Source organism: Babylonia areolata, chromosome 31, assembly GCF_041734735.1.
Source record: "Babylonia areolata isolate BAREFJ2019XMU chromosome 31, ASM4173473v1, whole genome shotgun sequence".
NCBI classification, from domain to species: Eukaryota; Metazoa; Mollusca; class Gastropoda; order Neogastropoda; family Buccinidae; genus Babylonia; species Babylonia areolata.
The window spans coordinates 22,262,866-22,290,363 of NC_134906.1; the positions used below are offsets into that span (position 1 = coordinate 22,262,866).

The following is a 27,498-nucleotide window of genomic DNA, read 5'->3' on the forward strand; positions in this document are numbered from 1 at the left end:
AAAAGACCAGAGATATTTGTCAATGACTTGAATGGTGTTACAGAGATATCTGAATTCTAAGATGGAACAAAAATATTACGTGCCCAGCTCTGTTTGATCTCCCTGTACTTATTTACATGCAATTAAGCTTCCATCACAACATTTCACTGGGTTTTTTTTTTTAATTACAATCATAACATAAAAGTTGTTATTCTAGCAGAATGTTGTCTGTCAATGTCACACACTTTCTTTCCATGGTTCCAACATGTCACCAAACATATTTTCAATACATTGTAGTATCGTAAAAAAAAATCTAAAGCATCTTATTTCAAAATTCATTTTTGTGGTTAAAATCAAAGAACAATCTTCTTCTCTTCTATTTTAGCAATTGTGGACTCCAGCCCTCAAGACACTCATATGGGAGAATGGGCTTTTACGTGTATGACTGTTTTTACCCGGCCATGTAGGCTGCCATTCACTGTTTTTTTTAACTCACTCAGGACGACAAGTTTCCTCCCTTGCTTTTCCCCACAGACAGCCCATTTGTAAGGGTTTGGAAAAAATTACAAAAAATACAAAGTACTGTGTAAGAAAATGAAACTTTCAGAACTGGTTTATTACGTGTTGAGCTATTACATTAAAAAAAAAAAAATCAAATTTCTCATCTTATTTTTACAGTTTTGCCATATGTAGAAAATACTGCCAATTTTTCACCCCGAATCACCATACCCATGCTCGCTTTCTGCATTAAATTCGCTTTCTTCTTCATCATCATCCACCTCTTCAATGTCCGACCCTTCAGTTTGTAGCATTTCAAGTACTTCGGCAACCCTAAAACGTTGCCGTCACTGCCTTATTCGCTTCACAACATTCTCAGAAGAGCCTGCTTTGCTAACAGGCTGGCATGCGAGCAGACGACCGGTCAGTGACTTTGTCAGTGTGTGTGCGAGACGGGCCACACATCCCAGGCTGACCAATCATAATGTTCGAGTGTGGAGTGACCCACAATAGCGCACTCTGCTTGGCTAATCACAAAATCACTTGTACAGCGCATGATGGAATTTTACTTTCGGAGAATGCTATTCCATTCCTTCATCCGAATACGTTTTGTGTAGGAATGCGTGAGCATTCCTTCGTCCGGAGAGAGTTAAGGGTGTGTGTGGGGGAGAGTGAGGGGGGTGGGGGGTATGTGGGGGAGAGGCTTGCATGCTTGGTATGTCCTTGTTCCCACAAACCCACTGAAGTATGACAAGAAATATGGGATTGAAACGTACACATACGCGCGCGCACACACGCTCAACACGCAGGCACACACACGCGTGCGCACTTGCGCGCGTGCACACGCACAAAACGATGCATGCACACGCACGGACACACACGCAACACACACACACAGTTGTTACACTCTAAATCATTATGTAATTGTATCTTATCCACATGTTTTTCTTTTTACATAATAAATGATGTGTGCATGGTGATAAGTGAAGGGTGTGTCAGTTGTTTGTTTTTTTCTCTTTGATTTTTGCTGACGGGCATTTTATTTTAAGTGAGCCTAAAGAGAATTTTCTGTTTTTGGTTGAAGCAGATAATAAAGTATTTTGAATTTGAATTGAAATTGAATTATGTGCACATTTTATCTTTGGCAAGCAGATACACACAAAGGGTGTTCAGGCACTTAGCAAGTCTGCACATCTATTGAACTGTGGGACTGGAAAAACCTCCGTCCTATACCCACCTGGCAACGGGCACAATAGCTGAGTGGTTAATGCTTTGGACTTTCAATCTGAGGGTCCCGGGTTCAAAACTTGGTAATGGCACCTGGTGGAGAGATTTTTCTGATCTCCCAGGTCAACATATGCGCAGACCTGCTTGTGCCTGAACCCCCTTCGTGTGCATATGCAAGCAGAAGATCAAGTACGCACGTTAAAGATCATGTAATCCATGTCAGTGTTCAGTGTGTTATGGAAACAAGAATATCCAGCATACACCCCCCCCAAAAAAATGGAGTATGGCTGCCAACATGGCGGGGTAAAAACAGTAATACATGCAAAAGCCCACTTGAGTACATACAAGTGAGTTCCAGCCCATGAACGAAGAAGAAGAAGAAGAAGAAGAACCCACCTGGCCTGTGACCAGGATTCAAACCCAGGACCCTCAGACTGAAAGTCGGACACTCTAACCACTCGGCTGCTGTGCCCATCAATTACAGAACAATGAACTGATAAAATAAATGTCCACCTGACTCTGTGAACTTACTGGGTGAGAAAGAGAGGGTTCTCAAACACAGGGTTGGGGGTCTCTGACGGAGGAAATATGTCATGTAACTCCAACCCCTGATCTGCTTCCGACCTGTCAACAACAACAAAAAACAACAACATGATTATGCACAATCTTCAACGACATGAAATAGTTGTACAACAAAGACGCATGAAAATGATCCTTAATTACACGACACAGTTCTACAGCAAAAACACAACATGGAAACAATCTTAACAATCTTTAACAACATGCAACAGTTACGCAACAAAGGCATGACATATGAACATCTTACAACATGGGAAATATTTCTGTTGCATTACTTCACACCTTCAAGTGGATGCATGCATAATTATGTATCCACAAATATATAGTGATATACAAAACAAAAAAAACATGCCTCTCCTCCACACACACACATGACACAAACATCACACACACCCCCACCTGACCCCCTCACATACACACAAACACACACACGCATGACACAAACATCATCCCCCCCCACACACACACCTGACCCCCTCACATACACACACACACGCATGACACAAACATCATCCCCACCCCTCATACAAACACACACAAACACACGCATGACACAAACATCAACCCCCACACCCTCACCTGACCCCCTCACATACACACAAACACACACACGCATGACACAAACATCATCCCCCCGCCCCACACCTGACCCCCTCACATACACACACACACGCACGACACAAACATCATCCCCACCCCTCATACAAACACAAACAAACACACGCATGACACAAACATCAACCCCCACACCCCCACCTGACCCCCTCACATACACACACACACGCACGACACAAACATCATCCCCACCCCTCATACAAACACAAACACACACACGCATGACACAAACATCAACCCCCACATCCCCACCTGACCTCCTCACATACACACAAACAAACAGACACACACGCATGACACAAACATCACCCCCCCCACACACACACACAAACACACGCATGACACAAACATCAACCCCCACCCCCCCCACCCCACCTGCATCACACAAACATAATCCCCCACTCTCACACATGTATGACACAAACATCACCACCCCTCACACACACACGCATGACCAAACATCCCCCCCTCCACACACCCTCATACAAACACAAACACACACATAACACAAACATCATCCCCCACTCTCACACACACATGTATGACACAAACATCATCCCCCCCACCCCCACCCCTCATACAAACACACACAAACACACGCATGACACAAACATCAACCCCTACCCCCCCACCCCACCTGCATCACACAAACATAATCCCCCACTCTCACACATGTATGACACAAACATCACCACCCCTCACACAAACACGCATGACCAAACATGCCCCCCTCCACAACCCCTCATACAAACACACCTCCACACCCCCTCATACAAATACACACACACAAACACACGCATAGCACAAACATCATCCCACACTCTCACACACACATGTATGACACAAACATCACCCCCCCACACACACACACAAACACACACATATAATACACACATAACACAAACATCTACCCCCTCACACATACATACGCACACACACACATATAACACACACATAACACAAACATCACCCCCCTCACACACACACACACACACAACTCTCTGTGACTTACCCAGCATCTGTGGCAGGTTTGGGCACATACTTGCGCCGACACCTGCGGACGGCGCAGCGCAGAAGGACGATGGCGACGATGACGACGACAAAGCCTCCAACAGCACTGCTGATACTGATGATCAGCAGAAGGGTGTCGGTCATCTCTGGCGACAGGACTGCGGGAACACACACACACAGCAGAGACCAGATTATACCTTTCGCGTGTTCAGCATCCATGCCTGTGTATAGCCAACCATGCTCCTCAGTTTCAGTTTCTCAAGGAGGACATCACTGCGTTTGGACAAATCCATAAGTACGCAACACCATGTCTGCTAGACAGATTCCTGGCCGGCAGCATGACCAAATGCGCTTAGTCAGGCCTTGAGTGGATGCATTTATATATCCGTGTACCTATCAGAGTAGACTTCTTCAACAGAATTTTGCCAGAGGACAACAAATATGTTGCCATAGGTTCTTTTTCAGTGTGATAAGTATGTGCTGCACTTGGGACTTCTGTTTATCATCTCATGCGAATGACTAGACACTCGCTTTGATTTTCCAGTCAAACTTGGGAGAAAGGGCGAGACCGGATTCAAACCAGGCCCTCATGGACACTGTATTGTCAAACAAGCATCTTAACCATTCTGCCACCTTCTTCCACCAGGCTCCTCACACTATGAAGCAAAGATGTAACTACATCGGCCAGCCATCTACTTGTACAAGGCATCCAAACTGTAGGATATGTTTGTCACATGAATAACATCCCCTTTCCTAAAATGTGGAAATGCCTTTTTGAACAGAATATTTGTATTCTGAAACACACACACACTGCAACAACAACACTGGTTTTGCTGTTTGTTTTTCTTATCTGTTTCTTTTTTTCCCCCTCGCACTAATAGATATTATTGTCTGCTATTTTAATTTCAATAAAAAACCAAGCAAAAGAAGAAAAAAACACAACAACAACAAAAAACAAAAAACAACCCAACAATCCTGATATCCAAAGTGACTCACTCTGTTTAACACAGTCTGGCGCTGTGCCATCCCAGGTTCCTGTCTGAAGACAGCGCAGAGCAGTGCTGCCATTGATGGCTTTGAAGCCGCTGTCACAGGTGAAATAGACCTTGTCCCCCACCTTGTAGCCCTCCACCGTCCTGTTGCCGTTGGCGATGTGGTACACATAGGGACAGCGCACCACTGCACACGGGACACGATTCAACATCAATGATATGTACTTTTCCACAGGCTGGTATTTCAACACCAAGAAGTAATAATGATGATGATAACAAAAATTGTAAATGTATCTATGTAGCAATGACTCATGTGATACAACAGTAATGATAATAAAAAAAAAAAATCTATATAGTGCTGAATCTTGGGCAGAGACAAATCAAAATGTTTTCACACCAGACATTCACATGCATGCTCTCATAGGGATGAAAGACAAAACTTTAAAATACAAGACGACAGAAAGCTAGAGAAACTAAAAGACAGTAAGAAGGGGACAGATGTGTTGCAGCAATATAAAGCATTATTTCGGTCACTGAGGTTGGCAGAATCAATTGACTGTAGCAGCGATGTAAAGGACTATTCAGGTCACTAAGGTCATCAGAATAAATTGATTTTAACAGCGATCTAAAATACCAATTAGGCAGTTAAAGTCATAAGAATATTATTCATAACTCAAACATAAAAAAATTTTTTTTTTAAAGGAAGTCAAAATAGTGTATAAAATGCAAGTGAGCAAAACAAACTGTCAACATTTTCTAGAAATGAATGAAATTGAATCTGCATAATCAAATGCCTACATGTATAGGGTTTTCAGAATGGTAAACTATTTGGCTGTTTAACACCAGACGTGGAAGGTGACGAGGGAGTAGTGAAAAAGAAAAAGAAGATAAACTGGAAGATGAAACGGAGAAAAAGATTAAATCAATCTTCAGTGTACAACAGAAAATTCAATTTTGTTTATTTCACATTTTAACTAGCTTGTCTGCATGAGTGTTTAGATCTAGCAAGTGTTAAGATCTAGCAAGTTGTTATGGATCTAAATGGTATGACAAGTAATAATAATAATAATAATAATGAATACTTATACAGCACACTATCCAGAAATCTGCTCCAGGTGCTTTACAAAAACGCTTTGTTAACATAAAACATTACATCTATGTTACATACACATACCAAAATGTGACTACACACCCACACACACACACACACACACACACACATTTTTTTGGACAAGTCAGTCAAAAAAAGAAGTATTTTGTACACAGTGCAGATTTGTCTTATTATCGACTTTTTTTCTCTCTCCTTGAATAAAGCAATTTTCCAAAAATATGGACTATATTTCTAAAAAAAGTTCACTGATCAGGTTTGTGAGTTACATGCGCTGCACATACCTGGAGCAATTTCTTTTCTGACGTTTTCAAAGCGGTCGCTGAACTGTTTTGTGGCCTGGCCGATGGATTCCTTGCCCGTCAGTTGGAAGTCAAATATACACTGCTCGTTCCCTTGGCACAGTTCTGCGGTACCGTTCCTGCGATGAACCAGGTCACTATTATTTATTCATGTATCATTTGTTCAGTTATCTATCTATCTATTTACCACTGTTGCTAAAGCCCAGCTGACCATACAAGGCAATATGGGGACTGAAAAACTGAATACTGATCGCATAAAACCTGAAAAAAAAAACAAAAAATCAAAAACAAAAACTGGAGAAAAAAAAAATTAGGCACAAGTACAGTCATATCCATGCAATATAAATACAGACAAACCTCTGACATTGTAGTTTTGAAGCAATTATGAAAACAAACCCCAGAATCAAGAGTGAGGAGAAAAAAAAAGATTAAAAAAAAAGAAAAGAAAGCTGAGAGCTTTAATCAAACAAAAGAATGGAGGCACAATCAGTGAAAACTTCTTCTTCTTCTTCTGCGTTCATGGGCTGCAACTCCCACGTTCACTCGTATGTACACGAGTGGGTTTTTACGTGTATGACTGTTTTTACCCCGCCATGTAGGCAGCCATACTCCGTTTTCGGGGGTGTGCATGATGGGAATGTTCTTGTTTCCATAATCCACCGAACGCTGACATGGATTACAGGATCTTTAACATGCATGTTTGATCTTCTGCTTGCATATGCACACGAAGGGGGTTCAGGCACTAGCAGGTCTGCACATATGTTGACCTGGGAGATCATAAAAATCTCCACCCTTTACCCACCAGGCGCCGTCACCATGATTCGAACCCGGAACCTTCAGATTGAAAGTCCAACGCTTTAACCACTCGGCTATTGCGCCTGTCTGTGAGAACAAGTAAGAAGGCAGTGAGAATGAAGACAGACCTGACACTGAAAGGAGTACCCACCTGAGTTCCCGTTCCTGCGTGCTGCCCAGAAATTCTGGAACATAGTCAATGTCGGTTCCCGACGAGCCTGCCTGGTCACCTAGTTGGAATGCTGTGTCTGGGTGGTAGAGTAGGGTCTCATTGGCCGCAAGGTACCCTGGGGTAGAAGATACATTGTTTAGGTACCCTGGTGCTGAATATACATTGTTTAAGTACTCTGGGATAGAAAATACATTGTTAAGGTATCCACGGGTAGAAAATGTTTTGTTTGATGACCCTGGAATAGAACCTACATTGCTTTTTTTTTACCCAGGGTCAGAACATACATAACTTAGGCACCCTGAGGCTGAAAATATATCTTTCAGACCACATCACTGCAAGCCTCAGTCTGATGCTATCCAGTGCACGGTTGATGTCAGTACCCATGCTACAACTCCCTACCACTATAATTACATATACTTACATGTCATGCCGAAGAGATAGTGCACCTGACTCATGTTGGCGGTTATAGGAATGGGATCTCCATAGCGAGGTTTCAAATCGTCCTCCATCTCTCCATTGTAGTTGCCCAGCAACCCCGTCAAGTTGCCTGGAAACGTGATGTCACAAAGTCAGCAATGACCCAACCATAATTACCATGAGGTGTGGTTTTTGATGTCTTATATGGAGAGAGTATGTGCAGCATCTGCTGTTATGTGTTTAAGAAGAAGTATAATTCAACCACGATAATGGAAAAATGCCAACAAAAACTCTGGGTTATTATCAAATGGAAATCTAAGTTCAGAAACCAGCAAGTGCACAAATCCCCCCCCCCCTCCCCACTCACACAGGCTCACTTATCTGCAGATTAAAAGAAAGAAAACTTTTTTTAAAAAGAAATAGAAAGATTAACAACACAGAAAAGGAACAAAATGCAGAAGAACAACAGCAAAGAAACAAAAAAACCACACACACAAAACATGTAACGTAAACATATATACAGGGGGAAAAAAACCCCAAAAAAACACACACACACAAAACAAAAAAACTTTCAACAAATAAACAACAACCCCCACCCCCACCATCCCCCTCCCTAAAAAAACAAAAACAACAAAAAAAACAAAAACAAAAAAACCCAAAAAACCAACAGAAAAAAAAGAGAACAAAACAACTAAAAAAACACATAGACAGTGGGGGTGGGGGGAACATCACAACCAAGAGTATATCACCTTGCAGACAATAAACCAGTGAGAAGAAGAAAACCACAACCGACCAGAAAAAACAGTTTCACTTTCAAGGAAGTGAAGAGTGCAGGCTGATCCTTATACACTACACTACAACTGGTAAAAACAAAAAAAAAAAAAAAGAGCAGATGCGTGACCCTCCATTCAACCCAATACACTGGTGAGGCCACAAGACAAAACACAAGCAACCAAAGAAAAAACAGCGCACTTGATGCAGTCATTGCTACATGTAAAAACCCAGACGTTTTGGGGGTTGTTTTTGTTTTTTTTTGTGAAAATTACCATTTTAGTTTTGTCCTTGTTGATTTTAAGCCCCCCGCTGCGGACAACGCTTATTAAGCTGGACTAGTTTGTTTTGCAGTCCTACTTTTGTTGTTGAGCACAGCACAATGTCACCTGTCACACAGGATTTGAGTTTTGGTTTGTTTCATTAAGATGTGGAAGCATCATGGTGTGCATAGTCTCTGATGTCATTAATGAAAATGTTTCCCTGAAGTTATGTATGATAGCCGTGTCAGAACAGCAGAGGAGGCAACTGTTGTCCTGACCATCTGGGCAAGAATTTGATAATAGAAGAGCGTCTTGCCCAAGTTACATTCCCACTCTCTTGGCCAAGAGAGTTTTACGACAGTTGGCATTGGGATGCTCTCCAAAGGACAACAGGCATCAAAGGCTGCAGCACTAAGAGCCAGTGCAATCCTGAAGTACTCCCTTTTTCACTGCGATACAACATGCAATTGATCTGCCACATACAGCTATAACAAAATAAGGCCAAATGAAAACGCTTAATAGCCAAAAAAAGCGTTAGACGAGACAGAGCGAAAACCTGACAAGATGGCGTGGAGAGCCTTGGCCAAAGGAATGATTCAGCGCTTATAGCTGTTAGAGGCGTTTGATTGGCTAAGAGCGGGCCAGACTAAGAGGGGTGTCTTTTCACTGTTAGCCGCGCGAAATTTGGCCAAACAGAGCAAACCATAGGCCTAGTTTGCATCAGTTTGACATGGTACAGTATATGACACCAAAAGCTAAATCTGGTGAAAATAACACAAACAAAACAAAGCAGCACATGCATGCAGGCCCACCTTTCAGCTGGGAGGACCCGATGAGCACCATGATGTTGAGCAGATCTGGCGTGACCGACACCAGCACCGACAGTCCCGCCGGAGCCAGTACCACCGTGAACTCCACCGTGCCGTTACCCGTCTGGTTCTGATAGACTGTCATACCTGGCGCCACCGTTGTCACAGTGTTGTCAACAAAACTGTATGTGGAGAAGTGCTGTGTTGCACTGCATTGCACTGCATTGTACCGCTTTGTGTTGTGTTGTGTTTTTGTATTTGTATTTCTTTTTATCACAACAGATTTCTCTGTGTGAAATTCGGGCTGCTCTCCCCAGGGAGAGCGCGTCGCTACACTACAGCGCCACCCATTTTTTGGTATTTTTTCCTGCGTGCAGTTTTATTTGTTTTTCCTATCGAATATATTCCTATGTGCTGTGCTGTGCCATGCTGTGCTGTATTGTGTTACTTTTTGTCATAACATACCCCACTGTGCTATTACTTGCCTGATTCTCATACCTTGTCAAACTTGGCACCATCATCATCACACTGCTGTCAACAAAATGTGTGGAGAAGTATTGTGTTGTACTGTACTGTACTGTACTGTACTGTGCTGTAATGTACTGAACTGCATTGTATTGTATTGTATATCTTTTTCTCAATATATTTCTTTGTCTACAAGTGTATTTGTTTCACTATCAAAGTTGATTTTTTCTGCAGAATTTTGCCAAGGAGACTCTGAGGGTTCTTTAACTTAAGCTAAGGCGTTGTGAGTATACCACAATCAAAAGCTGGTCACGTCAAGTAATGCTGGAAATTCATCAATGATTTTGTGAGTCATGTCCATTTTCTTTTTTGTTTATGTTCTGTTGTGTTTTTCTTAAGAATTTGTTTTGTAAAAATGTTGATGTTAGATTTGTAAATATATGCAGTTCACATTCCTGTATCTTTTTTTTTTTTTTAATGGGTAATTACACACAAATTAATCATGGCAAACTGAAGAGATTAACACACACACAAGGATCTTGGCACTTGAAAGAGAACAATGTCAAAACATTTCCATGATATATAATGGTATCAGCAAATCAACTCACACTGATCAGCAAAGGGAGACAATTTCTATTCTGTATCAATAATTCATAAATCAGACTTGCTTCCCCTACTTATTACATGCAAAGACCCCCCTCAGTGCCATTAGCACACAACAAATAACCATTTTCTAAGCAAGGTAACAGTTTCTTCAAAGTCAGTCATTTTACAATTGCTTAACTGACTACTTTCTGGTGCACTTTCTACACACACACACACACACACACACTGTCTCTCCCTCTCCATGCCAAATTGCCCTCACAACCAGTGAGTAACATTGCTCCGTGTGTGCCATGTTTGGCCTGTCAATGAACACCTTCCTTTCACTGAACCCTGACAAAATGACAGACCTAGATGATGGCCACAATACACCCACCAAGTCTTCAAGGTAACTAACAGTACCAAAGACGGGCACTCTCTACTAACAGACAGGTAGGGCACAATACTTGTTAGAACCAGTATTTTATCAATGTATTTTTATAACCTACACAACACTGTTTGAACCAGTATTTTATCCACGTATTTTTAAAACCTACACAACACTGTTATCAACTATTGCTTTATCTGTCCTCTTTTTATCTTTTTTTTTTTTTTTAACCATTGCAGCACCAATGATGAGGTGCTATGGGAAAGCATCCAAGGGAAAGAGCTGCGGACAAGGGAGAGAACTGACCCCTGAGTTGTGTCTGTGTTGAGGTGATCTCCACCTCCTGTTGATTGACGAGAACGGCGACCAGCTCCTCAGAATCTTTGCGGATCTCTACCACGTCCGTCTCGTTCACCACCGACATGGCCACAGCCGTAAACAAGGTGGCGTTGCCCAGCTGACCTGAAACGCAGCAAAACACCTGCACCGTAATGAGCTGTACTGTGGTACTGACTACATTCTTTCTCTTTGTCACGACAGCTTTCTCTGTGTGTGGAATTCAGACTGACCCGAAACACAGTAAAACACCTACACCTAATGAGAATCTATTTTACTGCATTCTTTTTCTTTGTCAGAACAGATTTCTCTGCATGAAATTTGGGCTGCTATTCCCCAGGGAGAGAGCATGTCGTCATAGTGCAGTGCCACATTCCCCCCCCCCCCCCCCCCCCCTATTTTGTGCCTGCATTAGTTTTCCTATCAAAGTGGATTTTCAATCAGAATTTTGCCAGGGACAACCTTTCTGTTGCTGTGGGTTCTTTAACATGTACTATATACATGTTACAAAAAGGCCCTCAGTTTTATTATCTCATCCCCATGACAAGCATCGAACCTGTGTACTCAGATTCTCCCGCTTTCTAGGTGGATACGTTTCCACTAGGCCACCAGTCTACCTCTGAAAAAATACATCCATATAAGGATGCACACATCAAAAAAAAAAAAAAAAAAAAAAAAGTCACAAAAACACAGCTGTACAGCTGCATTAAAAAAAAAAAGTAACTACCCCCACCACCACCACCATCCCCAACAACAACAAAAAAAAAGAATACAGAAAACAGATGTTATCAATTCTTTCCTTTCTGCCTGTAGGGGCTGCAAATCCTGTGTGCACTCATGTTCATGTGCAGGCTTTTACACGTATGACACTTTTAACTCTACCATAATAGGCATACTCTGTTTTCAAGAGTGGATTGGATTTATCAAACCTTTTCCTGCTATCAATCAGCTCAAGCATTTATAACATAAGTGAGAAGAACACATAATAGTGTTAAAAAACTATGTAAATTTTCCATCCTAACAGCTTAAGCATTTACAAAATCAGTGAAAAGAACATCTGATATTGTTAGAAGACTCTGCCATGTGTGAGCCAATATACACATGTACACACTCGCACACATGTGCAATAACGGAAGTATTTGCAGCATAACTGTCTTCTCACTAACAGAAAGGGAAATATAAAAAAAAGGAGAAAGAAAGATATGAAAGGTCATCTGCACACATTAACGGTTTAGGAATAATTATAGGATCTGGCAGTGATTTGCTGAAAGTCAAAACTAGTAATGTCACATCACTGCGTGGAAACACACACACACACACATGCACACACACAAACCACTACAGAATCAAGACACACACACACACAATTATGGAATACAGACACACTCATAAACGTACACACAGCAGTTACAACATATCTACGAACACACACACGCGCGCGCGCACACACACACACACACACACGTGCACACACACATAACAGCAACAACATGTAAATTACACAATATGACATACCTCTGCTCACCCCCACACCCCACCCCCACACCCCTCACACACACACACAACAAATTGCAGACATATATTTCCACCCATCTTCCAATGCACACATACACACACACACACAAACACACACATACAACAGCAACAACAACATACCAAGTGCAAACACACACCTCCACTCTCCTCCAACCCACCCATCCCCCACACACAACAACAACAACAAAGACACACACATACCTTCATCCATCTCCTACAAACATACAAACACACATACACAGAACAACAAGACATAAATCACACACACACACACACACACACACACCCATACCTCCACCCACCTTCCAAGCCCCCCAAAACCTGTCACTCCCTCCCCTCACCCCCAACACCCCCCTCACCATCGATGTCCACAGCTCTGTCAGCGTGCACATGGACCCTGACAGTCTCTGTGGTGTCCTGGAGAAGCACAAAGTCTCCCTCCCCGTTGAACGTGTAGTTGACGCCGTCCAGCGTCACGATATGGGGGTCTCCCGCTGCCTGAGCTATCAGCACACACACACACACACACACAGAGACTTATACTGACTGCTTAGTACATGTGCTCACACACACACACACACACACACAGACTTATACTGACTGCTTAATACAGGTGGTAACACACACACACACACACACACACCCTTACACCAACTGCTTCATACACATGACAACACACACATTCACAAAGAGACTTACACTAAGTGCTTGATATGTGTATCCCCCCACACCCACCCACACACCTATACTGACTGCTTAATACATGTGGTAACACACACACACACACACACACACACACACACACAGAGATTTTTACTGACTGCTTCAAACATGTGCTAACACACACACACACACACACATATACACAAAATCATAAAGTTTATGGTAACAGGTCCCAAAGCCTTTTACAACCATCAGTGCTGTGATTTCACATCCACTGTGTCTTGGGCTTGGCACAGGAAGGCAGTGAATTCACATCCACTGTGTCTAGAGCTCGGTTTAGGAAGGCAGTGAATTCACATCCAGTGTCTAGGGCTCGGTTTAGGAAGGCAGTGAATTCACATCCACTGTGTCTTGGGCTTGGCACAGGAAGGCAGTGAATTCACATCAACTGTGTCTAGGGCTTGGCACAGGAAGGCAGTGAATTCACATCCACTGTGTCTAGGGTTCGGTTTAGGAAGGCAGTGAATTCACATCCAGTGTCTAGGGCTCGGTTTAGGAAGGCAGTGGATTCACATCCACTATGTCTAGGGCTCGGTTTAGGAAGGCAGTGAATTCACATCCACTGTGTCTAGGGCTCGGTTTAGGAAGGCAGTGAATTCACATCCACTGTGTCTAGGGCTTGGCACAGGAAGGCGGGTCCCAATCATCTCCTTCCACACAGACTCAGACTGAATGCTTACATGTTCTTAGACATACTGACACACACATATGTAAGCATATACACCCACACAGAGACTTATGCTGACTGCTTACACACATGCACACAAGCACATACACATACACACACACCTACTCCCACACAGGCATGCATGTACACACTGGGACAAACATGCACACTGCCACAACCTCCTCATGTTGCTTCCAAACCTTCCACTCCCCCCTCCCCACCCCACCCCCAGTCTAATAAGTAATATCACTTTAAGTGGGAAAATGTAAAACTTAAAGACTATTCAAACTGCTTACACTGTCGTTCAGGCTAGAAATACACACACACACGCACGCACGCACGCAGGCACACACATGTGAGCACCACCAAAACCAAGCAAACCAAACAGACCATAATACTATTACCATAAAAACTATGAAAAAACAACAACAAGACATGAAAAGTACAACAGCCAAACATCTCCCCAACTTAACAACATGCCAACAGTGCGGCAACAGACCTCAACCCATCTCTGCAAAACAAAATTCAGCCTAAATATTACTCCCCTCACCACATACAAACTCAAGGAATACCTCTAGCTTTGGTGCCTTGCCATTCCTCACAATTTACCACGCAAAAGATTCCAGAAAAAAAGCCCACCAACATATACAGAGCTGTCTTCCTTCCAGGTGTGAAGATGAGGGAGGTGTGAACAAGAGGAGGAATGTGTATTCTACCTGAAGATCCACAAAAGACACTAGAAGTATGCAATAACGAAAGCCATCGTCTTCGTTTTCGTTTTTGCTTTTTTAACCCTCGTGTTCCCGGCTGCCGTATTTTTGTTTCTGGGCGTGGCGCATGGTGAGCATGTGTTTTCATAACCCACACAACACAGCCGTTGCTCACAGATTACAGCGTCCTTTAACATATGTTGGTGTGTGTGTGTGTGTGTGTGTGTGTGTGTGTGTGTGTGTGTTTGTGCCTATATATATATATATATATATATATATATATATATATATATATATATATATATATATATATATATATATATATATATATATATATATATATATATATATATGTGTGTGTGTGTGTGTGTGTGTGTGTGTCTGAATATGTAGGTCTATGGATGCTAATTTCTCAAAACATCTGCAATGATTTCTCGCACATTATGCAAGTTAAGGATAAAAATCAATTGCATTGCATTATATTGCATTGTGCTGTACTGTCTTTTACTGAACTGTGTTGCATTATAATGTGTTGCACTGAGCTGTGTTGCATTACCTAACTTTTTTGTCACAACAGATTTCAGAAAAATTCTGTGTGAAATTCCATCTGCTCTCCCCAATTGGAGCATGTTGACACAGTGCAACATCCCCCTCCCCCCCCCCCCCAACCCTAATTTCCTGTCTGTAAGTGTATTTGTTTCACTATCAGAGTGGGTTTTTTTCCCCACATGTTGTTGCCATGGGATCTTTTGAGTTATCTAAATGCACGCTGCACACAGGTCCTCTGTTTACTGTCTCATTCTACAGACTAGCAACAAGACTCCAACACTCAAGGTCTAGTTGAGGGGGGAGTGGGGAGCGAAAAAATCCCAGTCAGTGCTGGACTTGAACCAAAGTACATTTGTTTCCTTGCTGGGCACATTATCACTGGGCCACTGCTACACTGTGCGTGAAACGTACACACACAGTCACTTTTTGGATTTTTGTTGGATACCATCCCACACTGGATTCCGTTATAACGACCAAGCAGACAGGGCAGCAAAAAGGGGAGCAAAAAATCATATAGATAGTATAAAAGTATATTGCCCATTGTCATACAAGGAAATAAGCAATATACTAGAAAGAGACTTTTATAGGTGCTTGAATTCAAGTCTAAAACCTCGTCAGTTGACTCTCTCAGACTTTGGTCCGATTCGCAGACCAATTCTGAGTTTAGCTCTCAGACTATTATCAAATTCATTACGGACCAAGTATTGTTCTACTGTCAAGTGCATATGCTTTAGTAACCTGACAATTGAACATATAATTTTTCACTGTAGTTTGATGAAGCCTTTTGTACACGAAAGTGTGTCTTCACAAGTGACTGAGAACGTTGATGTTTTTGACTTTTTGCATTCATTATCAGTTGTTTCGCTTGTCAGTTTAACGACTTCTCTTTTACGAAGTCCTTTAAGTAATTTCCTGTAACTGTATTTAGAGTTGTTTTGTTGTTGTTGTTTTTGTTTTTTTTCTTCCAAATTTCACCCACATTTTTACCCTCATTTGCCAAGTTTCTCCCAACCCTCCATTCATCCACATCTCCCACCCCTTCTAACCGATAATACTCAGATGTATTCATACATACTTTAACAAAATGTCTTCAATCACTGATATGTGTGACGGGACATTAAACAAAATTCCTCCTCCTCACTTTTTGGAACCCATTTCAATGGCTCCACTATGCCTGTGCTAATTCTTTTTCATTAAGTCTTCATCTTGTGACAGATTTGAACCATAAAAGTCTCTGTCTTCCCAATAATGATCTTTTTTGTCTGCCTGTCATAAATTCACATTAGTAGTAGTAGTGGTAGCAATAGTAATAATAATTATAATAACAATAATGATAATAATAACAGATACTTATATAGCACACCATCAAGAAATCCGCTCTGGGTGCTTTACAAAACACGGTTGTTTACATAACACATTACATCACTGTTACATACACACAACAAAATGTGACTAACAAACCACACACACACACACACACACACAGAGTTTTAACATACATACGTACACAGCAGTAGTAGTAGTGTCTAACATGGGGGGGTAGGGGGGGGGGGGGGGGCACACAGTGACGAACCCATCACCCCTTGTTACCTGCAGCAGGCGGGGTGTACCCCTGGCAGGAGGTGGGTGGTCGCACCCCCTGGAACCCCTGGCACAGATATGTGATGTCTGAGTACTGACAGCAGTGAAGGAATGTTGCGACGTCCTCCGCCAGGTAGCTGAACCAGGGCACCACCAGATCCCCAGGTCCCCACTCCTCCTCCCCCTGGCTGCCACTCTGGAAGTGGTACCGCTCGACCATGCTGCCCCCTCCCCCCTCCTGCACGTCCAGCAGCTCCCCCCGCCGGTCATAGCAACACCTCTGGGTTATCGTTCTGGAGCTGACAACAGAAATGCCCAGTGAGTTGTGTTGTGTTGTTATCGTTCTGGAGCTGACAACAGAAATGCCCAGTGAGTTGTGTTATGTTGTTATCGTTCTGGAGCTGACAACAGAAATGCCGAGTGAGTTGTGTTGTGTTGTTATCGTTCTGGAGCTGACAACAGAAATGCCCAGTGAGTTGTGTTGTGTTGTTATCGTTCTGGAGCTGACAACAGAAATGCCCAGTGAGTTGTGTTGTGTTGTTATCGTTCTGGAGCTGACAACAGAAATGCCCAGTGAGTTGTGTTGTGTTGTTATCGTTCTGGAGCTGACAACAGAAATGCCCAGTGAGTTGTGTTGTGTTGTTATCGTTCTGGAGCTGACAACAGAAATGCCCAGTGAGTTGTGTTGTGTTGTTATCGTTCTGGAGCTGACAACAGAAATGCCCAGTGAGTTGTGTTGTTATCGTTCTGGAGCTGACAACAGAAATGCCCAGTGAGTTGTGTTGTGTTGTTATCGTTCTGGAGCTGACAACAGAAATGCCCAGTGAGTTGTGTTGTTATCGTTCTGGAGCTGACAACAGAAATGCCCAGTGAGTTGTGTTGTGTTGTTATCGTTCTGGAGCTGACAACAGAAATGCCCAGTGAGTTGTGTTGCGTTGTGTTGTTATCGTTCTGGAGCTGACAACAGAAATGCCCAGTGAGTTGTGTTGTGTTGTTATCGTTCTGGAGCTGACAACAGAAATGCCCAGTGAGTTGTGTTGTGTTGTTATCGTTCTGGAGCTGACAACAGAAATGCCCAGTGAGTTGTGTTATGTTGTTATCATGCCGGAGCTCTCAACAGAATGCCCAGTGAGTTGTGTTGTGTTGTTATCGTTCTGGAGCTGACAACAGAAATGCCCAGTGAGTTGTGTTGTTATCGTTCTGGAGCTGACAACAGAAATGCCCAGTGAGTTGAGTTGTGTTGTGTTGTTATCGTTCTGGAGCTGACAACAGAAATGCCCAGTGAGTTGTGTTGTGTTGTTATCATTCTGGAGCTGACAACAGAAATGCCCAGTGAGTTGTGTTGCGTTGTGTTGTTATCGTTCTGGAGCTGACAACAGAAATGCCCAGTGAGTTGTGTTGTTATCGTTCTGGAGCTGACAACAGAAATGCCCAGTGAGTTGTGTTGCATTGTGTTGTTATCGTTCTGGAGCTGACAACAGAAATGCCCAGTGAGTTGTGTTGCATTGTGTTGTTATCGTTCTGGAGCTGACAACAGAAATGCCCAGTGAGTTGTGTTGCGTTGTGTTGTTATCGTTCTGGAGCTGACAACAGAAATGCCCAGTGAGTTGTGTTGTGTTGTTATTGTTCTGGAGCTGACAACAGAAATGCCCAGTGAGTTGTGTTGCGTTGTGTTGTTATCGTTCTGGAGCTGACAACAGAAATGCCCAGTGAGTTGTGTTGTGTTGTTATCGTTCTGGAGCTGACAACAGAAATGCCCAGTGAGTTGTGTTGTTATCGTGCCGGAGCTGACAACAGAAATGCCCAGTGAGTTGTGTTGTGTTGTTATCATTCTGGAGCTGACAACAGAAATGCCCAGTGAGTTGTGTTGTTATCGTTCTGGAGCTGACAACAGAAATGCCCAGTGAGTTGTGTTGCGTTGTGTTGTTATCGTTCTGGAGCTGACAACAGAAATGCCCAGTGAGTTGTGTTGTTATCGTGCCGGAGCTGACAACAGAAATGCCCAGTGAGTTGTGTTGCGTTGTGTTGTTATCGTTCTGGAGCTGACAACAGAAATGCCCAGTGAGTTGTGTTGTGTTGTTATCGTGCCGGAGCTGACAACAGAAATTCCCAGTGAGTTGTGTTGTTATCGTTCTGGAGCTGACAACAGAAATGCCCAGTGAGTTGTGTTGTGTTGTTATCGTTCTGGAGCTGACAACAGAAATGCCCAGTGAGTTGTGTTGTGTTGTTATCGTTCTGGAGCTGACAACAGAAATGCCCAGTGAGTTGTGTTGTGTTGTTATCGTGCCGGAGCTGACAACAGAAATGCCCAGTGAGTTGTGTTGTTATCGTTCTGGAGCTGACAACAGAAATGCCCAGTGAGTTGTGTTGTGTAGTTATCGTTCTGGAGCTGACAAAAGAAATGCCCAGTGAGTTGTGTTGTGTTGTTATCGTTCTGGAGCTGACAACAGAAATGCCCAGTGAGTTGTGTTGTGTTGTTATCGTTCTGGAGCTGACAACAGAAATGCCCAGTGAGTTGTGTTGTGTTGTTATCGTTCTGGAGCTGACAACAGAAATGCCCAGTGAGTTGTGTTGCGTTGTGTTGTTATCGTTCTGGAGCTGACAACAGAAATGCCCAGTGAGTTGTGTTGTGTTGTTATCGTTCTGGAGCTGACAACAGAAATGCCCAGTGAGTTGTGTTGCGTTGTGTTGTTATCGTTCTGGAGCTGACAACAGAAATGCCCAGTGAGTTGTGTTGTTATCGTGCCGGAGCTGACAACAGAAATGCCCAGTGAGTTGTGTTGCGTTGTGTTGTTATCGTTCTGGAACTGACAACAGAAATGCCCAGTGATTTGTGTTGTGTTGTTATCGTTCTGGAGCTGTCAACAGAAATGCCCAGTGAGTTGTGTTGTGTTGTGCTGTACTGTATTGTTATTATGCTGGAGCTGTTGACAGAAATGCCCAATATGTTATGTTGTATTGTACTGTATTATCATACTGGAGATGTCAACAGAAATGCCCTATGTGTTGTGTTGCATTGTACTGTATTATCATACTGGAGATGTCAACAGAAATGCCCTATGTGTTGTGTTGCATTGTACTGTATTATCATACTGGAGATGTCAACAGAAATGCCCTATGTGTTGTGTTGCATTGTACTGTATTATCATACTGGAGATGTCAACAGAAATGCCCTATGTGTTGTGTTGCATTGTACTGTATTATCATACTGGAGATGTCAACAGAAATGCCCTATGTGTTGTGTTGCATTGTACTGTATTATCATGCTGGAGCTGTCAACAGACATGCCCCAATGTGTTGCATTTTGTTGCACTGTATCATTGTTCTGGAGATGTCGATGTGTTGTGTTTTGTTGTATTGTATTGTTATCATGCTGCAGCTGTCGACAGAAATGCCCAATATATTGCATTGTGTTGTGTTGTGTTGTGTTGAGTTGTATTGTTTGCCATTTGTGTGTGGCATTGTGCCTGTAAGTGTCCGTGCATCCGTGTGTGTGTGTGTGTGTGTGTGTGTGCGTACATGGGTGCTTGTTGCAGGAGTGTGTTTTCTAGAGGGCGTCATGGGTGGTGTGTTCTGGCATGTGTTTCAGTGTCTGTACAGGAGTGGGGTGTCGTGAAATATAAAACGCTTTGAGTAGTATTTTTTAGCAGTTTTTTTTTTAACATGCTTAAATGTCCATTATTATTACTGTATTGTATGGCATTGCATTGTACTGTATTGCATTGCATTGCATTATAATGGAATGGATTGGACTGGACTGATCTTAAGTCAAAACAGATTTCTCTGTGTGAAATTTGGACTGCTCTCTCCAGGGAGAGCACGCCGCTACAGTGAGAGTGCCATCCCTTTTTTTTTCTGCCTGCAAGTGGATTTGATTTCCTGTCATAGCAGATTTTTCTACATCCAGACTTCCACTCATGGTCCTGTAGAAAGGAAGAAAATACTGGTGAATCAGGGATTCAATCCTGTGGGCCCAGATCCTCTTATTTCCTTGGTGGACATTTTTGCTATTAAGTCTAAAATAAAATTCCCTTCTACATACAGAACTTTCACTCATGAAGGTTAAAAAAAAAAAAGTGCAAGTAATCAGACTCGAGGAACAAAAAAAAAAAAAAAAAAAAAAAAAAAAAAAAGGAAGAGAAAGATCACACCAATTATCTCACCCTCTGTAACTAGGCACGATACACTCATGTTTTGCTGCCTCAGAATATAGTTGTAGGAAAAATAAAGAAGCCTTTCACCCATGAAGGCTGAAATATGGATTCCCTTTTTCATGAAGTTTCACCGATGAAGGCGAAAATGTGGATTCCCTTCCACATACAGAACTCGAGGAACAAAAAGGTGAAATCAGACCAAACTATCTCACCCTGTGTAACAGGCAAGATACTCTCGTGCATTTTGCTGCCACGGTATATACACTTATAGGCAAAGTAAACAAGCACCTTTCACCCAAGAAGGCTGAAACATGGATTCCATTCTTCATAAAAAAAAAAAAAAAGTTTCACCGATGAAGTCTAAAATGCATCTCACCCTGTGTAACTAGGCACGATACACTCGTGCGTTTTGCTGCCACGGTATATACAGTTATAGTCTCTGGAGGAGTGGGCTGAGGAGCAGAGGGGATCCCTCTGCCAGCGCCCCGTGTCGCTCTCCGCCTGCTGGAGGGTGCAGGGACAGGCCTCTCGCTGAACCACGGGAGGGCGGGACTGCTCCGCGGCCAGCCAATCAGAGCACCACGCCGCTGACTGGTCCTGACCCCTCCACCGCACGGGGAAAACGTCTGACCAGTGGGACAGGTACGACCTGTGGAAGGAAGGGAGGGAGAATATCCAGTGTTTAGCACAGTGATTGCAGCTATGTCTTTCAGTGTGCCTTTTATTTCTATTTGGCTGTGACAAACACATTCAATCCTGTGATATACTTGATCGCATTACGCTGTTGGCAAAATTCTTTGTTTTCAAATGCTAAATAAACAAAGTGCTTCCAAACATTGAAAATTTCAGGTATCATTTTGGATCACAATATAAAACTGAAAAATACATTCAAATAAACAATGTGTCACATAATATTGTTATTGCTGAATAGCTATTGTTTTATTTGATTAATTTGTTTGTTCTTCCTGTATATTTGTAGATATTCTTTTGCAGGTTCTAGCCCAGATATGTGAATTGAATACCACCACCGTCAGCCTACCCTACCACCAACCCCACCACACAAACACACACATACACACACTCACTCACATACACACAAATACACACACACACACTCACACCACCACCACCAAATATCAAAATCCAGCCAAAACCTACCCGTTAATCAACGGATGAGGGACCTTGACCCGTATCACAGCAAGTGTAGCGTTAACTAACGCTGGCAATCGTAGCAGCGTTTTCCCACCATTGTTGCTAGTGGTGGCAGTTTCTGAGGATTCCACCACAAGCTCTGGTTTTTCACCAGAATCCTGTCAGCCCCAGAAAAAAACAAGAACTAAATTAATCTGTTATCCCAGGACACATGCTTCACAGATTCTTTCACACAAAAATATACTATTTTCTTTAAAATGTATAATAATAAGAAAAAAAAGATAATGTATTCATTTAACAATGGATCTTGTGCTGAGACAAAACAGGGCACTATCACTCAAGACTTTGACACACATGTATACCGGTAATTCTGGACCAACGGGACATTAAGTGATTAACACATGTATAAAAAAGGCCAGAGAAACTATGGACAACATGAGGATGGGTAGGGAGGGATTCCACTATTCTGGAAAGAGGTTGGTTTTAAGGCCAGACTAAAAAGAGCTGCGCTGTTGGTATTATGTGCCCTGTATGTACAATGTTGTTGTCTTGTTGGATTTACATGCTCTGTTGGTATAATCCTGCTGGCATTACATGCCATGTATGTATAATGCTGTTGGTATTACATGCCCTATATGTACAATGTTGTGTTGTTAGTTTTACGTGTCCTGTATTTATAATGCTGTTGGTATTACGTGCCCTGTATGTACAATGTTGTGTTATTTGTTCTACATGCCCTGTATATATAATGCTGTTGGCAGTATGTACCCTGTATGTAATATCTACTTGTGTTGTTGGTATTACATCCCCTGTATGCATGATGCTGCTGTATTATGTGCCATGTATGTTTTTTTCATGCTATCGTATTGTTGGTATTGTACATACCCTGTATGTTGTTGCACTGTTTGTATTTCGTGCTCTGTATGTGGAATGCTGTTGGTATTACGAGCCCTGTATGTATGTTGTTGTGTTGTTGGTATCATACATACCCTGTATGTTGTTGCACTGTTTGTATTTCGTGCTCTGTATGTGGAATGCTGTTGGTATTACGAGCCCTGTATGTATGTTGTTGTGTTGTTGGTATCATACATACCCTGTATGTTGTTGCACTGTTTGTATTTCATGCTCTGTATATGGAATGCTGTTGGTATTACGAGCCCTGTATGTATGTTGTTGTGTTGTTGGTATCATACATACCCTGTATGTTGTTGCACTGTTTGTATTTCGTGCTCTGTATGTGGAATGCTGTTGGTATTACGAGCCCTGTATGTATGTTGTTGTGTTGTTGGCATCATACATACCCTGTATGTTGTTGCACTGTTTGTATTTCGTGCTCTGTATGTGGAATGTTGTTGGTATTACGAGCCCTATATGTATGTTGTTGTGTTGTTGGCATCATACATACCGTGTACATTGTTGCACTGTTTGTATTTCGTGCTCTGTATGTGTAATGCTGTTGGTATTACGAACCCTGTATGTATGTTGTTGTGTTGTTGGCATCATACATACCCTGTATGTTGTTGCATTGTTTGTATTTCATGCTCTGTATGTGTAATGCTGTTGGTATTACGAGCCCTGTATGTATGTTGTTGTGTTGTTGGCATCATACATACCCTGTATGTTGTTGCATTGTTTGTATTTCGTGCTCTGTATGTGGAATGCTGTTGGTATTACGAGCCCTGTATGTATGTTGTTGTGTTGTTGGTATCATACATACCCTGTATGTTGTTGCACTGTTTGTATTTCGTGCTCTGTATGTGGAATGCTGTTGGTATTACGAGCCCTGTATGTATGTTGTTGTGTTGTTGGTATCATACATACCCTGTATGCCAAGACCTCAAGGGTGTGGCTCTGGTTCGAAGGGAAGAGGGCGCTATCCCAGGAGACACTGACCGACCCTTGACCCGCTCGCCATGTCTTTGGGGAATGACGAACGATCTTGGCGTCCTCCAAGCCTGGGTTCACTGCAAGTAACCACAACTTGTCTGATGATTTTTGTTTTTGTTTGGGTTTTTTAATAATTTTTTAAAATTTCTTTTTAAGGAAAAAGTGGACTTCCAGACACTGAATCTCTCAGTCTGTCTCTATGTCCTTCTGTCCAGCTGACTATAATCAAACCTAATGTAATGAAAATTTTCATCAATGCTATCAATGACCCAATGCAAAAAAACAAACCAAACCCCCCCCAAAAAAAACAAACAAACAAACAAACAAACAAAAAAGGCATCATCATCCAACATTTATAACCATTATATTACAGAAAATTATCATCTGACCTAGTATAACTCCTGACTAAAACAGAACATTGAACTGAATCCTCAGTCTGTCTCTCCGTGTCTGTGCGTCCAGCTGACTATAATCAAACCAAATGATATGAAATTTTTCATCAAATTTTCATCAATACTATCACTGATCGAATGCAAAGGGAAAAAAAAAAAAAATCATCCAAGATCTGTGACCATCATAATATTCTTGCAGAAAATTATCATTTGAACTAGTATAACACCTGACTGAAACAGAACCATTGTAATATTCTTGCAGAAAATTATCATTTGAACTAGTATCTTCTTCTTCTTTGTTCATGGGCGGCAACTCCCACGTTCACTCCTATGTACATGAGTGGGCTTTTACATGTATGACCGTTTTTACCCTGCCATGTAGGCAGCCATATTCCGTTTTCAGAGGTGAACTAGTATAACTGTATAACTCCTGACTGAAACAGAACCCCCCCCCTCCTCCCCACAAAAAAAAACCCCAACAACAAACAAACAAAAAAAAAAGCCAGCAATCACTCACCAAAAGTAAAGCTAGTAGTATAATTCCACCGCTGGCCGTCCAGAAGGATGGACACGGTCATGCGACCGAGGCGAAACACGGTGGGCATGACGCAGTACACCGTGCGGATGCTGCTGTCGTTGGCGCTGTTCACGCAGGGGAACGTTGTGTTGACCTCCACCAGCAGCCCCTGCACAGTGGTGGTGCCCCCAAAGTCCTGGCCCAAGCAGGGGCACGTGACAGCCACTTCGTAGCCCCCCAGCATGCTTCCTGATGCCGGCGTCATGCACAGGTTGCCCGAGTCTGGAAGCAGGTGGTGGTCATCATGATAATCATTGTATCAGGGGATTGTATGATAGTCAGTCATGTCGGACTGTGATCATCAGAACAGCAGGGGAGGCAACTGCTGTTCCAACCATCTGGGCAAGAATTTGATAAAAGTGGAGAGTGTCTTGCCCAAGTTACATCCCCAATCTCTCGGCCAAGAGGGTTTTAGGACAGTTGGTGTTGAGATGATTCCCAAAGGCCAACTAGCCCCCCAAGGCTGCAGCACTAAGAGCCAGTGCAATGGTGCCTCCTAGTTTTGAGAGTCATAGTCCTTCACAAAAGACCAAACTGTAAATGACTTCCGTGATTATGATATATACAAGCACAAGCTCGGCGCTTCCTTTTTGAGGAAGTGTCTGGGTTTGTTCCGATGTACCTTTTGTCTAACAATGTGCTAGCTGAATCAGTAGCATAAGCAGCACTGATTTTCAGTTGTGTACCTTGTGAATGGAGGGAGTTACCACTCTTCACTATTGATTATGATGATATCATGAAGAAAAAGACGAGCAACAGTGATGATGATGATAATAATGATTATGATATTGACGAAAACAATGACGGTGGTAATGACCACAGTGATATGATTTGATTTAGAAGATAAACTTCAACAGCGATGATGATGAAGATGATGAAGAGGAGGTGAGGATGAGGATGATAACAGTGATATAATGTAATTTCATAACTTAAACAAGAATAGAGATGATGAAGCAGAGCAGAGGGTGTAAAGAACAATCAATGATGATGATAATGATGTGATAATAACGATGATGGTGATGATGATGATGATAGAGATAATTAGGTACAAGAGCAACAAAAGTGAAGCTAGAATCAATGCACAATACAAGATCAATAGAAAGATTAACAACAACACTGGTAATGAAGATGATGATAATGATGATGATGACCACAAAGGAAAAGCACAACAGCAATGACTGATGCTCAATGAGGGACCGAGGACATATTCATAACAGTTGGTTTCCAAGGAGAGAACATAAACATATGCACACATACACACTCTCCCTTTCTCTCAATTTCTCTCACCAACCATGAGATGCTCATACATATGTCTGCATGATCACAAGTGTATGTGAGCACACACAGACACACAAACACAGACATGCAAGCACAAACACACACACACTCACTCACAAACATCCATACACAGACATACAAACACAGACATGCAAGCACGAACACACGTGCACACACATACTCACACACACACATCCATACAGACACACAAACACAGATGTACAAGCACGAACACACACACGCACACACACACACACATGCTACATTAACATCCACATTACTTATAAGACAACAAACTTTGTCAAACTGTTCACCTCCAACTATTTGCTGCAAATCAACTCGAAATATCCATCGTCCAGGGATACAGACGTTGCTTGTTCGAGTCAGGTTGATAACACTGTCAGTGCCAGCGCCCTCTATTTCATAGTAGTTGATGCCGTCACCAGCATTAAAACCAGCCTGCAACAGACAGACTGAATCAAGTAGTAATACAAAGGAAAGAGACAAAGTTCATGTGTTTCAACCTGAAAGTTCAATTTTCAACCAGGAAGTTCAATCTTCATGTTTTCTCTTTGTTCATTTCTTTTCCTTCATGACTACTGAAGCATTCAAAAACAAAACAAAACAAAAAATATAAATACTACAGTGCTGTTTGAATATTTTCAGTAACTCAACTGGATTTTGTGACCCAAAATTACTGTCAATATAGGCAATGAAAGTTATCTTCACATTCATTTCAAATTAATAATCTCTCCATACTTATAAATCGACTGCGCGTTTGTGACCAAAAATTACTACTAACAAGGCCAGTGGAAGTTATACATACCATACTCAAAGAGATTCATAATTTCTTTTTAAAGATCTCCAAGGAAGCTGAGAAAAAATGTGTGATTCTGAATCCCTTGCTGACAATCTGTGGGAAACATTTGTACTGTCCAGTTGGCGACATGTACATGGATAAACTTGCTAAATGAAAAACATAA

General features: G+C 42.3%; 1 protein-coding gene across 1 annotated transcript in view; it reads right to left on the minus strand.

Annotated features, from left to right (window-relative positions):
• The window catches only part of LOC143275841 (sushi domain-containing protein 2-like), a 159,694-nt gene that overhangs the window by 8,829 nt on the left and 123,367 nt on the right, over window positions 1–27,498 (minus strand). The window contains exons 4-18 of the mRNA XM_076580131.1: window positions 26,830–26,974; window positions 25,178–25,459; window positions 24,203–24,345; window positions 22,388–22,539; window positions 21,606–21,878; window positions 17,085–17,374; window positions 13,205–13,348; window positions 11,280–11,435; window positions 9,542–9,685; window positions 7,700–7,825; window positions 7,258–7,393; window positions 6,294–6,430; window positions 4,906–5,088; window positions 3,911–4,067; window positions 2,236–2,328 (exon numbers count right to left, since the gene is read on the minus strand). Coding sequence (XP_076436246.1) covers window positions 2,236–2,328; window positions 3,911–4,067; window positions 4,906–5,088; window positions 6,294–6,430; window positions 7,258–7,393; window positions 7,700–7,825; window positions 9,542–9,685; window positions 11,280–11,435; window positions 13,205–13,348; window positions 17,085–17,374; window positions 21,606–21,878; window positions 22,388–22,539; window positions 24,203–24,345; window positions 25,178–25,459; window positions 26,830–26,974 — 2,561 coding nt within the window. The remainder of the gene's footprint in view (window positions 1–2,235; window positions 2,329–3,910; window positions 4,068–4,905; window positions 5,089–6,293; window positions 6,431–7,257; window positions 7,394–7,699; window positions 7,826–9,541; window positions 9,686–11,279; window positions 11,436–13,204; window positions 13,349–17,084; window positions 17,375–21,605; window positions 21,879–22,387; window positions 22,540–24,202; window positions 24,346–25,177; window positions 25,460–26,829; window positions 26,975–27,498) is intronic.